This window comes from Sciurus carolinensis, chromosome X (assembly GCF_902686445.1).
Source record: "Sciurus carolinensis chromosome X, mSciCar1.2, whole genome shotgun sequence".
In the NCBI taxonomy this organism is placed as follows: Eukaryota; Metazoa; Chordata; class Mammalia; order Rodentia; family Sciuridae; genus Sciurus; species Sciurus carolinensis.
In genome coordinates, this window is record NC_062232.1 from 67,222,115 (window position 1) to 67,241,442 (window position 19,328).

The window sequence follows — 19,328 nt, forward strand, 5'->3', positions numbered from 1 at the left end:
AAGTGGAAAAAAACAGTCTGAAAAGTATGATTTCATCCATATGACTGGGGAAAAGGCAAATTTATAAAGATAGTAAAAATAGCAGTAGCTCCCATAGGTTAGGGAGATGACTAACAATTACAGTACAGAGGGTATTTTTCTCTATGATACTCAGAAGGTGGATACATATTATATATTTGTGAAATGACATAGGTGTGTATATAACAAAGAGTGAGCTCTAATGTAAACTATGATAGTTAATAATAATGTGTCAGTCTTTGTCAATTGTGACAACATACCACACTAATGTAAAATATTAATGAGAGGGGTAACTGTGTGTGCTGGTACAGTGGAGGTAGTATATAAGGAAATTTCAGCTCAATTTTTCTTTAAATCTAAAATTGCTTTAAAAGTAAAGTTTAATTTTTAAAAGGGAAGGGAATTTTAGCCATACATAAATTTTAAAAATTGGGCTAGACAGGAGGATTTCCAGGGAGAGATATCAATATTAGGGAGTGCTAAGGTGAATTAAAACTGTGGAGAACTACAAACAGTCCTGTGTGGCTACAGTACAGAATATATAGAGGAATATAATGAGATATCAAAACTAGAAAGATAATTTTGAATGAAATCAAAGAACTTCAAATTTATTCTAAAAGAAGTAAGTATTCACTTAAAATCTTAAAACTGGAGTGGAAGAACAAGCAGGAAGATAGTAAACTGTTATTGAGGGGATTGACGCTTGTTAATCACTGTAGAAATGGTAAGAAATTGCAGAAGACAACATGGTTTGGAAAGCAAATCAATGTAGGATTTAGATGGAGAAATAAAGAATTACTGGTTTGTACCCTTCATGGATAAAAGAAGGTCATGCCATGCTCTTAGATAAAAATTATTGGAGTTACTGGAATATCAAGGCATATGAGAAATAATGATTGCATGATTTCCTTTAAGGCAAAAGGAATGAGATTACCCATTTTGGTGATTTTTTTCAAAAGGTTTTGTCTTCATTACCATACTATTAAAAGTCTATGTACATATCTGGCATGTGCATAAGTGAGCCAGATTGCTGGAGTGTTGTGTACTATTGATGGCTTTTAATTTAATGTTTTCAGCTTTGGGAAAAGGTTGACTTACATAATTCAGTATTTGCATATGCTTTGCATGTGGAACTTATGTGGGGTCACTGTTAAACTGACCCATAGTGTAAATATTAGCTTAGAGTCTAAGGCATTATAGCCAATTGATGATTAGTTATTGCAGGTCATGATCTGAAATTGTGACTTTTAAGTCCTTCATGGATATTAGAAAGGTTTGATGAATTTTATTTTAAAATTGTCAATGGGTTGTTAATTTTGTTTATAGTTTGCATTTAGTTTGCATGTCAATTGGACTTTACGTAGGCATATTTCTTGATTTGGCCAGATGGTGTCTGGGTGATGCAGAAAATCTTTGGAGACTGAGGAAAGATTATTACACTGTTTAAGGAATTGTAAATTGAACATTGACTTATTTAAGAATTTGAAATGTAAAGGGAGGCACTAACAGCTACTTTTTTAATCTATGATTTGATCAATTTCTGACTTAAATAATATGTATATAAAGAAGAATTGAAATTTAAAACTATCTTGGGTTTGTGGTAAATGAAGGTCTTAAATAGATACCTGATTTAGGTCTTTGATGATTGTTATATTGATCATAGTGTGAAGGTTTTAGGGGAAGATAAGCAGTGGTTAATTAAATATGTTTAAAATATCCCATAATTAGTGTATAAGCAACATGATGATTAAAGTATAAAATGCAAATTCATCTAAGTTATTCTCTAGAGCTAACTGAAAACAAACATCTTGTTTAAGAAGGAGTGGTTTCCACATTTAAGTAAGATCATTTGGTACTTGTCTTTCTGTACCTGGCTTATTTCATTTATCATAATGTTTTCCAGCATGGTAAAGTATTTGAGGGGATAAATAAGTTAATGGGTTGTATGAAGTTAATCGATTCACATTTTACATACATACACATATGTGAAATAATATATAATAATTTCACATTATATATGTATATATAATAACATCATTGTACTTATAAACACATATAATTATGATTTGAAAATTTACAATAAAAGTTAAAAGAATGTCAGGGATAATAACTTCAAACAGATCTTTATAGCAGATAAAGGAAAGGATTAGGTAGAAATTATCAACTTGAATAATGAAATTTTTAGGCCTTTCCTGAGGGGGAAAAATTAAAATAAATAAAAATAAATATAGGACTGTGGGGAAAAACATTTTGTATTCAATCTTGTAATCCTTGTGTTCAGGCTTCTTTAATAACTTAATAATCACAAGAAAATATTTCACAGCTGATACATTTAGTTTGGTAGATTGCTCCTAAAAAGGATTTAAAGAGGAATGAAGATTTTTTGTTGTTGTTGTTTATATTCTCTGGGATATGAAGTCATAGAGAATACAGAGAATATTACCTTTCTAGTCTTCCATGTAGAATTTCAATTTCAAGGTTTCTTTTGTTCTTGTATAAATCCAGTGACACTTTGTTTTGTGGCTATCTTTATCAGAAATATTGGTGAGTGATGAGATTTTTTATTTTTTAAATTTGTTCTAATTAGTTATACATGACAGTAGAAGGTATTTTAACACATTGTACACCAATGGAGCACAACTTCTCATTCCTCTGGCTGTACATGGTGCAGAGTCACACAGATAGTGTAGTCATAAATGTACATAGGGTAATAATGTCTGACTCATTTCACCATCCTTCCATTCCTACTGCCCCACCTCTACCCTCATTCTCCTCTGCACAGTGACTGATGAGTTCTTTATGTAAGAATTCCTTTAATTGAGATGATCATTTTAGTGTTGTATGAAACCTGATGTGCTCTCTTTGCACTTTCTTTTTATTAGCTTTAAAACAACCATCATAGTTGAAATCAGGAGATGAACCTCAGATAAACTGACCACACTTCATCCTTCTAATCTCCATTAAAATTAGATTTCATTTAAAATTAAAAATGGCTCTGTTGAACACACTGCTAAAGGACTGAGAAGATAAACCACAGAGTGTGAAAAATTATTTTTCTAGAAAATATGTGTTTTGAAGTGTTTGTATTGTTGCCACTGTTGTTTTGAGGAATTAAATTTGGAGAGCCTCTAAAAAATGTTTTCTATAATTTCCCTGCTGCTTTCTTTTTTCTGCTGTGATATGGGAAGCAAGAAAAACTGAAGGGATAGCATGGAAGAAAATGAAATGTTATTAATATTTGATAATTATGTGTAGGACCAATGTAATTGTTGTCCATCATAGAATTTCTCTAGTCTGTAATAATTTAGAAAAAATATAGGAAAGGTTTTTGTTTAAACATCTGTTAAAGATTTTTTTTTCAAAATTACTTCTTTTTTTTTCTTTGTCTTTTTTTAAAGATTTGTTCTAATTAGTTATACATGACAGTAGAATCCATTTTGGCATATCATACATTTCTGGGATTCTGTCTAAAATAGGGCAAGATCGCTATAGAGGCAATAATTCAAAATACATTGTAAAGTGTTATGTTTTACACAAGTCATATTAACACCCATACAATAAGGCTCATTTTTTCTAGCCTTTACTCAAAGCTACTTACTCTCACAAACTAAACCTGATAAGGGGTAAGTAGACAACAATTTTTATTTGCTACCTTTTACATGATGTCATGTCTGTGGCTATCACAAGTGAAATGTGGTAATATTTGAGATATAACATTGAAGAGATTTAAAATGTGTTTTCATTTGCATAAAAAAATATATGGAATTCTGATACTATTAAAATATTGATATTATTAAAATGGTAAACAGGTTGATATTTTCATAAGGAAGCTATTCTTTATTGATGACTATTTCAAATTTGATCTGAAAGCATTCATTTTGGAGATTTATATCTAAAGGAGTGTAATTTTTCCCATGTCTTGTTAATAATTCTGAAACAGATAATATACTTCCTGTTTTACCAGCATCTTTAGTAAGTCTCTTAAAATGCTATGCTAGAAATTATGAGTGTATCAATATATTTTGATTAATAAGTATGTTACATCTTACTTGCTAAATGCAATGATATTGGCTTAAGTATTTTTGTTTGCTCTTCTGGGCAAAATTCATTGCATCTTATAAATATTTTGGGAGTGAAAACAAGGAAAGAATTTATAAGTAAAAGTCAGTAAATATAAAAGTATTTAAAATTATTAAATGATACAAAATCTCACAGGTATTATTAATGGCCTAAAGAGATAGTAGCATTCAATAAATCTTGATTTTAAAAATAAACCAACAAGTATGAATTTGCATACTTTTTAGAAAACAATTTCTTAGCATCATAATGTAACAAGTTCAACATGCACTGTCTCTTTTAGGACTGGATTTGCCATTTATGATGATGCCTCATCCCCTACTTCCAGTCAGCTTACCTCCTGCATCAGTTGCCATGGCAATGAATCAGATGAACCATCTCAATACTATTGCCAACATGGCTGCTGCAGCCCAGATTCACAGTCCACTCTCCAGAGCTGGTGCCTCTGTAATAAAGGTAAGAATCATTATTTAGAAGATGAAAAAGGTGTTAATTGCATATAAATTTGGATAAAATATTAGCAATACCACTACATTTTCAGTAGTAACACGTAGCTCATTGACTTAGTTTATTATCATACAGTATTGATGAGTTTGGTTTCTGACCAGGCCTGCCAGGTTTGTTATTGTTTGTTTTTGTTTGTTTTCATTCTATGGCCACACTCACTTTTAATTCTATCTTCCTGCCTTGAAATCATGTGCACAGTGTGTGGAAGGCATGGCCAGAGATAGAATATGCAAAAAACATTCCCATTGCTAGGGTGAGACATAGTATACACTTCATCTTTTGGGAGTTTGAGTGGCAGTTGTGAGATATGATACATCTTGTAGGACTTATATTTAGACACACTCAGGTTTCAATTCTGATTTGACACTGATTGACTGAATGACCTTGGGCACAACACTTAACCGACCTGAATGTGTTTCCTCAACTATAAAATGAAAGTCATAGTAAAAATCTATCCCACTTATTTCATTGATTCTCTGTAGAAATGTGAGCAAAATGCACATCAAAATCATGAAACATTAAACAAATATTTATGGTACTTTTTCTCATTATCATTATCTTCATTACATACAATTTTTCAAAAGTTTATGGCCATATGTAACACTAATAATTAAACACAAAAGATAACTTATAATTCCTACTCTGTTTCCTTTTATTCTGGCACATGTTCTCTCTGCTTAATTTCTAAATATTTATGAACTAAACTTTTGAATGTCTTCTTTTTCTCAGCAAAAAGGTGATATAAGGGTGCATAGGAGTCTAAGAGTATAGTTAATCATAGCAACCCATTGATTTGTTCCTTTTCCCCTTCTTTTACTCAGCAAATATACTCTTGATATAGACATGCAATTACATTGGACAACATGAGAAACTGATAAATAAGATATACTTTAACTTCCACAGACTTATAAACAAATAAGAAATAAACAAGTATTCATTCAATGTGTACTAACAAGATAGACTGTGATGAATAACATAAGAGAATCACCAAGTACTAATGGAATTTAGAGGAGGGTGAGATCATACCTCACTTGGAGAAGAGATGGGGCAGGGAAAGGCACTGCAGTTGATGGATATGCACGGAGCCTTGCAATTTTGATATGACTGTAATAGATAGGCATGGAGATAAGAGAAGTAAAAGCAGAGGAAATATGACATTCTAAATATTTTGGTCACATTTTAAAATTCACTTCTAATTAAGGATTGGGGACACTTCTAAAACACTGAAAAAAATTTAAAACATAACCTTATAGGAAAGGAAAATAAAAATGGGTTATGTTCATAAAATTTTATATGTATTTCAATGACTAATTGGAATTGTTTCCTTCAAATATAATAGCTGTTAGTGGGTTAATGTAGACTAGTTGTTTGAATATTTGATCAGAGTGTAAACTGAGAATTAGAGTTGTCTTTGAGAACAAAATTACCCATGGACATTATTTAAAATAAAGGATAAGATTACAATGATTTTAAAAATGGATGACTATTAAGAAACCACAGTCTTGCACACAAATTTGGAAATTCAATTAGGAAACAAAAACATACTTGAATGGTATTGTTATATTTGCTTTGAAATGATGGGAGAATGCTTAGTTAGACACATGCTCATGTCTCTTCAAAAGTACATTTGACTACTTTTCATGAGGACCATTATTCAGATTGAATTGGTTACATTTTTGTTGAATGTTTGAAACTTTGGATAGTTTTGTGAAGAATTGGAAGACAAGAGACTGGGGAGTGGAACTTATTACTACCAGTTGGTTATTGATGATTATTATGGTGATAGAAATAGAAAGGATTATTACATTCTCCTTACTCCATATATTGCTTTATTGTGAACTTATTAATTCAATACCATTTTAATTTTGTTTATTGGTTATTAGCCTATTTTACATACAAACTTTCAGAAAAGAAAGTCTGAGCCATGACAAATAGAATTTTTCACCACTTTTTAAAAGCTCAACATTAAATTAATTTCTGCCAAATTCACTGAACCAATTTTATGCTGAAGAGAAATAATATCTACTTTTGTATATTTTGATTAAGGTGAGATGAAAGAGATAGGTTAATTCAAATGCCCTTGGATACAATTGCTGTACAAATCTACTTTGAGTAGATTTCCACTGGAGGATAATAGATAAATTAAAACATTTATAAAGAGTTGATTTTAGCCTGGGCAACAGAGTGATATCCTATCTCAACAAAAATTTGATTTCAGTGAATAGAGGAAGGCTTTTAATAAAGTTGTCAAGTTATGTTTGTTTTGAAAAAGTGCTATTATGTAATGTTAACATTATTAGATTTAAAATGATATGCCACAGACCACACCATAATTAAAATTTTCTAATTTTTTAAGTCACTAACAAATAATTTATATATATATATATATGTATATATATTAGAATGTCATCTTCCTTTCAAGATGTTGCCAATAAGATACCAGGAATATGATATCAAATTTTAAGGATATGTTTTACACTTCTACTTGTGCTTCAACAGAATTTATTTCATGTACATCTCTGTGAAGCAGTGCTCTAAATTAAATCTATTGGGATGCTATTGGCATTGGGCAAATCTGTGTTGAAAATTCATCTTCTAAGAATAGTAGGGGAATATGAAAACTTGTCAAACAAATGCATATTTTATGTATTTACACTTGTACAATATTTTTATCCTGGTAGTGTGATATTAAAAACCAGATGTTTAAATTAGCATTGTTTTATGAGATACCTAAACTGAAGTCATCATGTCTTTTATATAATATTTACCATTTAGAGGTAAAACATCCTTCCTACACATACATGACTAGAAAATTTAGCATTAAGTGTTTAGAAAGAAGTGACATAACTATATAATTTGATTCTTTCTGACAAATCTACTATAAATTAGGGAAAGTTAGAATGGTATAATCGTAAACCCTCTTTGTTGTATAATCAATATAATGAATTTAAAACACAGCTGCAAAGCAAAATATCAAAAATTTTATATACACAGTAAGAGAGAAGTACAAATTACAAGCAAATTATGAGTTTAAAAAACTTTGCAACAGAGTGGGGGATATAGCTCAGTTGGTAGAGTGCTTGCCTTGCAAGCATAAGGCACTGGGTTCCATCCCCAACACCACAAAAAAAATAAAAATAAATAAATAAATTTTGTGAAAATTCACAAAAAATGCTACCAGCATTCTTGATGTATTTAAGTAGTTCTAATTGGTATTATGTCTTCTGTAAAGATCATAGCTGTTAATGGGTTAGAGTGTAAAATTACTCCTAACATGACTTATTTCAGGTTACCAATATTTTAACAACTGGCTCGCAAATTATTGAATATTTAACAATTAGCTTGGAATGGAATAGTACCCAAGACAGCTCTTCTTTTGAAGCTTTGCAAAAAATACACAACTCTAATTTTTCATGCCAATTTTCCATCATGTCCATTAAAGAAAGCAAATACAAACTTTTCCAACCAGTTTACCTATCGACCTATATTACCTCAGAATAGTAGAGCAAATTAAAATTTTAGTCATCTTTATAAAAATAACTGAATAAGCAGTTTGCCTTTCTATATAAATCATACTCTTTAGCATAGAATGATGTCCAGTTGGAAGGTATTGGACATAATTGCATTTGGGTCATTCCTACAAATAAGTGGGTAAATATTTTTATTTTGGGATGAAAAATGTTAGGTGCTGATGCTTGCAAATATTCTTTTTTTTTTTTTTTTTTTACATTTACATAGGGTAATGATGTTTATTTTATTTTTCCCCTCCCCCCCACCCCTCCCACCCCTCTTTTCCCTCTACACAGTCCTTCTTTCCTTCATTCTTACCGCTCTCCTTCGCCTAACTCTAAACCTAACCCTAAACCTAATGCTAGCCCCTCCCACCCCCCATTATATGTCCTCATCCGCTTATCAGCGAGATCATTCGTCCTTTAGTTTTTTGAGATTGGCTTATCTCACTTAGCATGATATTCTCCAATTTCGACCATTTGCCTACAAATGCCATAATTTTATCATTCTTCATTGCGGAGTAATATTCCATTGTATAAATATGCCACAGTTTCTTTATCCATTCATCAACTGAAGGGCATCTAGGTTGGTTCCACAATCTGGCTATGGTGAATTGAGCAGCAATGAACATTGATTTGGCTGTATCTCTGTAGTATGCTGATTTTAAGTCCTTTGGGTATAGGCCAAGGAATGGGATAGCTGGGTCAAATGGTGTTTCCATTCCAAGCTTTCTGAGGAATCTCCACACTGCTTTCCAGAGTGGCTGCACTAATTTGCAACCCCACCAGCAATGTATGAGTGTTCCTTTTTCACCACATCCTCGCCAACACCTATTGTTGCTTGTATTCTTGATAATCGCCATTCTAATTGGGGTGAGATGAAATCTTAGGGTAGTTTTGATTTGCATTTCCCTTATTACTAGGGATGTTGAACATTTTTTCATATATCTGTTGATTCCTTGTACATCTTCTTCTGTGAAGTGTCTGTTCATTTCCTTAGCCCATTTGTTGATTGGATTATTTGTATTCTTCGTGTAGAGTTTTTTGAGTTCTTTATAGATTCTGGAAATTAGCGCTCTATCTGAGGTATGGTTGGCAAAGATATTCTCCCACTCTGTAGGCTCTCTCTTCACATTGCTGATAGTTTCCTTTGCTGAGAGAAAGCTTTTTAGTTTGAATCTATCCCAGTTGTTGATTCTTGCTTTTATTTCTTGTGCTATGGGAGTCCTGTTAAGGAAGTCTGATCCTAAGCCAACAAGTTGAAGATTTGGACCTACTTTTTCTTCTATAAGATGCAGGGTCTCTGGTCTGATTCCGAGGTCCTTGATCCATTTTGAGTTGAGTTTTGTGTAGGGTGAGAGATAGGGGTTTAATTTCATTCTATTGCATATAGTTTTCCAGTTTTCCCAGCACCATTTGTTGAAGAGGCTATCTTTTCTCCATTGCATATTGTTGGAACCTTTGTCTAGTATGAGAAAATTGTATTTATTTGGGTTTGTGTCCATGTCCTCTATTCTGTACCATTGATCTACCTGTCTATTTTGGTACCAATACCATGCCGTTTTGTTACTATTGCTTTGTAGTAGAGTTGAAGATCTGGTATTGCAATACCCCCTGCTTCGCTCTTGCTACTGAGGATTGCTTTAGCTATTCTAGGTTTTTTATTCTTCCAGATGAATTTCATAATTGCTTGCTCTATTTCTGCAAGGTACATCATTGGGATTTTAATTGGAATTGCATTGAATCTGTATAGCACTTTAGGTAGTATAGCCATTTTGACGATATTAATTCTGCCTATCCAGGAACATGGGAGATGTTTCCATCTTCTAAGGTTTTCTTGAATTTCTTTCTTTAGTGTTCTGTAGTTCTCATTGTAGAGGTCTTTCACCTCTTTTGTGAGATTGATTCCCAAGTATTTTATTTTTTTCGATGCTATTGTGAATGGGGTAGTTTTCCTAATTTCTCTTTCTGAAGATTCATCACTTATGTATAATAAAATTTACTACATAGGAGAATAGAGTTGGGTGGCATAGCCACAACTGCTGTACTGTTTTTCCCCACACAGCTAGAAAATAAAATCATACCTTTTAAGAAATCTGAACAGTGATATGACTTTTAGAAGTTTAGATTTCTAAAGAAAAATATATTTTATACTTCAGTAGATTTCCTCACCTTCATGGATTTAAACAATTAACAATAAATTGTTGGTATATAGAACATTTCTACTATAGTGTGGCTACCCAAGACGGTAGCCATGGCATGTGTTTATTTAAATTTAAGTTAATTAAGTAAAATTAAAATTCCAATTTATCAGTTGCAATCAGTAACATTTAAGGGCTTTATATCCACATGTTGCTTTTGTAGTTAGTAGATTACACAGCATAGAGTATTTCCATCATTTCAGAAAGTTTCTGAAGTAATTAATATGTTCTATATATACTTCCATTATATTTTAAATTGATGAAAATGCTCAATATATTAAGTAGGTCAATGAAATGTCCAGTACCATCAGTCATCTTTGAAAAAAATTCTGATAATACTGACTGACAAAATCAACAAATGTATTGCAGTTAACTTTTCAGTTGCCCAGAAAGTATATTGATAGCTAAATATTTTAATTTCATCCTTTCTCTGAGAAACTACAGATGGAGAACACATTATTCACTGATGTAGCAAATGGATAATATGTGCAGAGGGATATGTTACACTGACTTGACAAAAAACAAAAATGAAAGAGAGGACCCCCATGTATTTGTAGAATTATATACTATTTTCAGCTAAAGCTCTTACACTCTGTTAACTGTGTAAGATCTATTCAGAAGCAGATTTCATTGGAAGAAGTATTATTCAAAAACAGGCTGTTTGCCTGTATTTGAATTCTATTTTCACCATTCCTTGTTATGTGACATTAGGTAAATTAATTAATCTTTGTCTTAGTTTGCCCTGTCTCACAATGAAATGGGAATGTTATTCATAACTACTTCACCCAGTTCATAGCTTTAACATGATGCTAAATGGTGGGAGAAAACATATAACAAAGAACAGTATTTGACATATAATAAATATTCAGTGTGTATTAGCTAACATTCTTTTATTTATGTTTCACATTCCAGAATCCATGTAGAAATAGTCATAAGTAGGAATCAATATCATGGCCAATGGCTAGCCTGAGACAGCAGTAGCTTCATGTATATAGATTCTTCTGTGAATCTTTCTTATCAGTGCCAGGATCAAAGGTATACCCACCATTGGATTCACTTACAGGTATTTACCCCCCTCCCTAGAGAGCATTTGTTTACATTAATGGCAAATTCCCAAAGGAAGGATTAGGGACCTGGTGAAAGGGATGCCCATTTTAATATCAAAGCTGACCTGATTTGTGCTCTATTTTAAATATCTTTGAAAATTTATATTTGGGTGATTCAGTCTTTAATTTGGACTATAGGCATCTACATGCCACATGAAAATACTTATAGACCTTTCTTCTATAGCTAATGGGTTGCATTAGGCACTTTAAATATTTGTCACACGAATGAATGAAAGCTAAGAATTCATTAGATGTTAAACTTTGGGGAGTATTTCCAACATAAACAATCATTATTGATAAGGACTTTAATTCCAAAAGTAGAAAAGACATTACAGGTTACAAACAAATGTTCATAGTTGTCATTGTCCTTACTTTGCCAGACACTAGTTTGGGAATATTTCTGTGCCAAGCACATAGTAGCTTTTAGTTCTGACTCAGATCCCTTTAGTGTTGACTCAGCTATTAGCATTTGTAGCTAATAACTAATATAGCCATAACATGAATTGGAAATTGCATTATGATCATTAGGTTTGAAAGACTATTAATCTTTCAATTATATCAAAATTTTACAAGCAAAAATATGTAAAACACCTGACCAGTATGAAAGTTTATTCCCTATTTCACATTTCAGAGTCTAATATGACATTTCCCCCCTGTATTTGTGAGACACTTTGTAATGTCAGTGTACTGTAGTTTTCTCTGATAAATTTAAGATGTTTAAGTAGGAAGTGTTTATTTGGCTGTTTACCAATACCATCTGATTAGCTGTGTTTCTTGTTTCGCTGAGCAGCTGGCAATTAATGAATTGATAGGAAATGGTCACAAGGCAGTGGCATTAGCATGTGAACATCTGGTATTAAAATTAGTCAACACAGAGCGGGTTTTGTGATAATTCAAATTCACTGAAAAATCACTACTTGAGTCTTATTTGAAGGTCTCTATGGAAAGACAAAGCTATTATTATCTTTCTGAACATGAGACGAAGATACTTTGAGTGAAAATTGAAGGTCGTTTGTGTTTGTTTGTTTATTTGGGTGGGTGGCAGACTTCCAAGACCACAACATAATTTGGAAGCTATGCATTTTTCCTTCAATATCCATTCTCCTACTGTCTGAAGTAGGAGACCATTCAAATGCTATGAGCAGATATTATGTATGATTCCCTTTATCTCTTAGCTTCTTCCTAGACAAGCAGATCACATTGAAAAGGTCAGGGTTTTTTTGTCCAAACATAACAGGCCACAAATAGGGTGTGTCTATCAGTTTAGACTTTTCCATAGTTATGTGTTCCAGATTCAACTACAATCTTACATCATTTTTTCTGTGCAGTATTATGTTGCCTCTTTTAATTCAAGATTAATATTTTGCCTTCAAAATCACTATAGAATGAAAACTCCCAATATCCAGAGTTATATTTTCTGAGTGGTAAATTATTTAATTGCTCTTGGAGATGAAGTATTGTAGATTCACTGTTTAATACACATACATATATATGTGTGTTTATATACATATATACATATACATATACATATATATATATGGAGAGAGAGAGAGAGCAAGAGAGCAAGCCAGTTTTTTCCTGAGTTCCTAGAAAATGCTATAATTGGTGATTGTGGAACACAGAGTAATTCTTAAATTGCTTCATAATGACACACAAAGTATCATGCTTTTATTAATAATATTCAGAAATACGTATAACACATATGATAGAGTTGTTTAATACACATATATCAGTGCTTCATAAATTCTATGTATGCCATCATATTTCCAAAGAGGCAAAGGGATATATTGATGTGAAATAAATGATCTCTATGAAATGGTCAGTTGATACTTTAGTGGCAACAAACTGAATCTTAAACCAAATTGAGTGTGTTAAACCCTGTATGAAACTGCATTTTCTAAGAATTGTTCCTGTTCTTTATGAAGAAACAGTATACTTTCAAATGATTTAATATGATGACTGTCTCCTTTGACTATTTGTGATATATCAAGAAAAAGCAAATTGTATGATATAGGAGGTTAATGTATGTTCTAATTAATAACATTTCTTGAAATATATAAATACGTGTTAGAATCTGAGTTGTTATTTAAGATAATTTTACTAATTGCATGGATAAATAGGAATTTGGTTGTCTTAGAACGTATTAATTTTTAAAATCTCCCTCCTTTGCTTCTTTGAATCTCGAGATTTCTGTGGTGTTTTAGAGGAGCTACAGCTGTTTTTGATGAGGCACAAATGAAATGCATGAAGAGTAAAAGGGTTGTAAAAGTCATAAATGCCACATAAAATGAAGTCATCAATGAGTGAAAATGATTGGGGTTTTAGATTTGCCATTTTCCTTTTTAAATGTCCTTATTGATTTGTTGCAAATACTGTTAACCCTGTATTTGGCAAATGGTGAGGACATTATTACTTGTGTTCTCATTTGTAATAAAACAGATTAACTTGCTGTGAAATTTTAACTAGGCTGAGACACAACAGTAGCCACCTAATGAACCAAAACATATTGCAGTTAAATAGCTAAATAGATGCATACTGATTATAGGACTGAAAAAATGAATGTTTACTTTCAAAGAAGACGTTCATAGAACTATCATTGTTTGAGTAGCAATTAAACATTCCAATTCTGCCCAGATTTTTTTAACACAACTAATTCTAAATCAATATAAGACACTGAACATGTCTAACATGATTTACATGGCAAAGTATGTCTGACCTCCAGGCTGCCTTAGGAAAATAATAATAAACTAAACTCAGATTAAATTTAGAAAGTGCAGGCTACAAAATCTTTGTTTCTAGGGGGGTGATGCATACTGGGAATTGAACTCAGGTACACTCAACCACTGAGCCACATCCCCAATCCTATTTTGTATTTTATTTACAGACAAGGTCTCACCGAGTTGCTTAGTGCCTTGCTTTTGCTGAGGCTGACTTTAAACTCATGATCCTCTTGCCTCAGCCTCCCGAGCCTCTGGGATTACAGGCGTGTGCCTCCACACCAGGTTAGGCTACAAAAACTAAAAGCAAAATATTCCTTCATGTGAAATGTTGCTGTCACTCTTAATATTCACTCTCCAAATTATTTTTTCAAAGTTAGTTTATTGTTTTATTTAATGTGTTGTTGAAAATGGCTAAGAAGGAGATTGAAGGTAATTTATTCAAGCTCATATTGCCCCATCTTGTGCTAATTTTATACATGTTGGGGAAAATACCTTATTTCAACATTATATTTTTCTTATTATTTATAGCATTTTCTATTTGGGTCGATGTTCTTCCAGTCTTTTTTAACTGAGAGCAAGCTTTCATTTTTTTTATTAGGCAGAGTGGACAAGACAAAGTATAATTGTCATTTATATCCTCTTGTTTTTACAAACTGTCTATTGTAGGAATCACTAAAAAAGTTTCCATTTTAATTACGGAGGCATATAATACTGCATGTGAGATTCCTGTTGACCATTATGCATTTTGTTTCTTCAATTCTGTTTTTGCACAATAACTTCTGTACTCTTTGTACTCTTCCCTTATCTGTTCATTCAGACATCCAATGAATTGTGTATATATATATATACACACACACAATATACGTGTGTGTGTGTGTAGCAAATTTTCAGTGTTAGAATTAAATGACAATTATTGAATGCTTTTCATTTTATGCACATGTTTTGTCATAAATCAGTGTGACTACATAATAGTTAAAAAAGTAAATGGGCTTCACATGAAATTTTTTATCGTGCATGTGTATGTGTGCATGAATAAACTATCTAGAGAATGTATTTTTAAACAGGACAATTTCAGTTGTATTTTAGAACTAATGAACTTCTAGTCTCTTCAAAAAATGAAAGGATGTGTGGTGTGAGGGATATATAGATCTTCCTGTCCATCCCATATTATCCCTCCAAAAACAAGTAGAATTATTGGGAAAAGAACTTGATTCTTTTCTTCTGTATTATTTATGTATTACTTTTCATTGTTCCTTACATTGTTACAACTAGATGTTTTCCTGTACACTTAAAACATTGATTTTAAGTCATGAAAACAGCTTTAAAGTCTTTAAAGTGTACTGCATATTTATAATTATTGCTATTTAATTTGTACATAATACTGAATCTACTATACAAAAGGTCTACAATTCATTTCACTAAAGTTATTGAGTGTTAACTAAATGCTAGGCAATAATGTAATACACCATATAAAAATGAATATAATACATTGATGACTTCATTAGTGTTGTAATGCTGCTAGAACAAATTAACACAAATTCAGTGGCTTAAAACAATACAAATCTATTATCTTACAGTTCTATAGTTCAGAAGTCACACATGGGTCTCACAACGTTAAAAGCAAAGTGCTGGTAAAGTTATGTTCCATTCTGTAGGTTTGAAGAGAGAACATGTTTCCTTGCCTTTTCTATTTTCTATAGGCCACTCACATTTAGTGGATCAAAGTCCCTTTCACTTACCTTCAAAGACAGCAATGTTATATCACAGTGATACTCCTTTTATGCCTCTCTCTTCTACTTTTAAGAAGCTTTTTGATCATATTGGGACCATCAAGATAATCTCCCTATATCCAATATGATCTCCCTATGTCAAACATCTCAATGACTTCTCTAAAGTTCCTTTCATCATATACCATAGTATATTCACAGGTTTTGACAATTAAGATGTGGAATTGACATCTTTGGAGAAAGGGTGGCATCATTCTGCCTCTAGAAATGACAGCGAAATGCTCATAATAGTTAACGAAATAATAACTTTTAACTCTCAAGTCTTTACATTTGCATTAAACAATCATTGTTTTTCTTTAGGGAATTTATAAATTTTGGACCTTTCATGCAAAATCAATATGAAATGCACATGCACTTATTCAATAAACTAATTCTTAATGTTATGATGTTTTGAATACTGATGTTGTAATTCCAGATAATTAGAATTTTTAATTTAAGAAATGTATTATGGATGAATTAAATATTTTATAGAACAAATATTCTTCACGCTAGCATGTCTATCATTCATTCATATTTATTGCATATATGCACAAATATTGCAATTTGATTATTTTATTGATCAAATTAACTGAATCATGCAGTTTTATTCAATAATTTCTCATGCATAAATATGGTGAATAACTTCAGTGTTTTATAACAATGTTTATAACCTCAAAAGTTTTGAAAGCCATAGCAGATAGAAGTGTGTAAAAATATTTGCTCTTTATTCAAATTCACTGTGTAAAACTATACAAATCTAAGTGCTATTAAGGAATTGACAAGATCAGTTTGAAAACAAAATCATTGTGTTCTGTGACTATAAAACAATTAGTATAATTCAACACTAGTTCCTGAGGTCTAATAGATTAATTGCATATCATATCCATAAATTTTGTGCAGAAAAACTAAGAATGTACTAGGTGCCACTACTTGTGAGTTTTTCCCAAGGCTCTCAACTCTTTACATCTGGGATATCTCCTTCCTAGTCAGATAGTAGTATCACTCTCCAGACCTTGTTATGAACTTTACATCAGTCTAGAAACTTACAATAATGATAACTTTTGCTACATACCAAGGTTGATAATTATTTATTACTGTTCTAGAAAAAGTATCAGAAATTAACTTTTCTTGAGTCTCCTACATGTACTCAGAATGTCTCTGGTCCCTTTTGCCTTCTCTTACTTAACTCACAATATCCCATTAAATTCAGAAGAATGAAAATATGTTTTTGTCTAAAGATGTATATTTAAGACCAGGTACTGTGGATGTGCCTACTTTCAGGATAAGAAAGAGATCAACATTTCAAATCCTATGGACTCAACCATCTTGAAAAACTTGGCATACACATGGAATTTCCTTTTATGTTTTATTTTGTGTCAGGAGCGGATCCCAGAGAGTCCTTCTCCTGCTCCTTCCCTGGAAGAGAGTCATCGCCCGGGGAGTCACACCTCCTCTCACCCCAGCAGCAGTGTGTCCAGCTCTCCTTCTCAGATGGATCATCAGTCAGAGAGAATGGGTGGGTATTTTGCCTGAAACAAGTATTGGAAGATATTTGTTCAGGAAATTCCTCATTAGGCAATAAATAGGGGAGAAAGAAGCTGGAGGAGCTGACACTTTCTTAACATAAAATGGCTTTTTGAAGTGGACACTTTTATTGCTGAAATAATATGACCAACAAAATGAAAGAAAGTGTCAGAAATTTGTTCTCTGCAAAGGCCTTTTTTTATTGTATCATACAATCTCATGGGAAAAATATCATAGGATTGCTGGTAGAATATGTGTTAGTTCAAAGTTATATTGGTAGGTAAGAGCTGTTGCAGTATAATATACTAGCATTGTAATATTCACAGCATTTTTTGGAATAATGCAAGTTCAAATATTCTTTAGGCAGCTTATCATTTAAGAGTGATTAAAAAGTGATTCAATATATTATATGCCACAATCTTAAAAATTATTTGGATCACAAATATTGAACATGTTTTTTCTACATTTCTTTCTTTCTATTTTTTTTTTTTTTTTTTTTGTACTGGGGAATGAACCCAGGGGCACTGAACCACATCCCTAACCCTTTTTTGCATTTTATTTAGAGACAGGATCTCACTGAGTTGCTTAGGGCCTTCCCTAAATTGCCGAGGCTGACTTTGAACTCAAGGTCCTCCTGGTTCAGCATCCTGAGCTGCTGGGATTACAGGCGTATGCTACCGTACCTGATTGCCTTTCTCTAGATTTCTTATTTTCTCAGAAATCTTACACCACATACACTATTCCAGAAAATTGCAGTACTATGGTGTATCAGACTAACACTAGATATTTAACTCTAGATATAATATCCTGGGTATGTTGTATAGTTACCATGAGATTCTTTTTTTTTTTTTATGAGATTCTTTATCTATGATATGGAAAGGATTATTTCCCTGGCTACTGCAGTGGATTTTTTTGAGGTCATGGAATAATATGTGGAAAACACTTCAGAATTTTCAAGTTTTAAGGAAATGTGAGATGATAAACATTGCTATTCTATGTGGGTCTTTACCTTGACTGTTTATCATCTCCTACTACCAGATATCACTCAGGTATACAGAAATTACCAGTTACATTCAGTTGTAACCCATTCTCATTTAATATACAGTAATTATGGATCAACTGACCTAGGTAAACTCTTAATTAATTCTATACCTAAACAAATTAATTTCCTATATATCTGTTTCCTTTAAGGAAATGACATTTGCATTTCTTTTAGTCTTACTATGGGGATGTTAGGTGTACTTTAGAGCTCATAATAGTGATTCCTTCCAGGCTTTCCAAAATAATGTGTGTATGTGTGTGTTTTAAATTTTTTTTTTCTGGCAATACTGGGAATTAAACTCAGGGCCTTATGTTTGCAAGGCAAGCACTCTACCAGCTGAGCTATCTCCCCAACCCATGTGTATGTTTTAATGGGAGGAGATGAATTAACAAAATTTCAGAAGGCATTCAGTTCTGCATTTGTGCTGGAGAAGGATGAAGGCAATTTTTTCCTTGTAGAAATTAACCCAAGTTTCACTTAGCCTGTCAAAATTATACATTGTGGATTTCTAGCCTCATAGTGAGCTCTGTGATTCTTAAATCTGGCTCTGTATTATAATCACTGGTGGATTTTTCTACAACCATGGATATTCAGACCAAACAGTCAGGGTCTCATTCACTTGGTCTATAATGTAGCCTGGGCAGCAGTGTTTTGATTTACTTTTCATTATCTCCTCAGGGGATTCTAAAATGAATACAGATTTTAGAAACAGTGAGTTAGAGTTTAAGGCTTATGGCCCTGAGGGTGCAAGTTTAATTCCTGAAAGAGATGACCAAGGTTTTTAGCCTTACTCTATTCTATGAATACAGACTACCTGGTTGTTACAACTTTGTAACACAAGGGAGTCTAGGTAAGACA

General features: G+C 32.4%; 1 protein-coding gene across 10 annotated transcripts in view; it reads left to right on the top strand.

Moving 5' to 3' along the window:
• Dach2 (dachshund family transcription factor 2) overlaps positions 1-19,328 on the top strand; it is a 557,008-nt gene that overhangs the window by 456,331 nt on the left and 81,349 nt on the right. For all 10 annotated transcript variants that reach the window (XM_047535143.1, XM_047535144.1, XM_047535139.1 and 7 more), the window contains 2 exons: positions 4,379-4,551; positions 17,285-17,420. In XM_047535143.1, the coding sequence (XP_047391099.1) occupies positions 4,379-4,551; positions 17,285-17,420 (309 nt within the window). The remainder of the gene's footprint in view (positions 1-4,378; positions 4,552-17,284; positions 17,421-19,328) is intronic.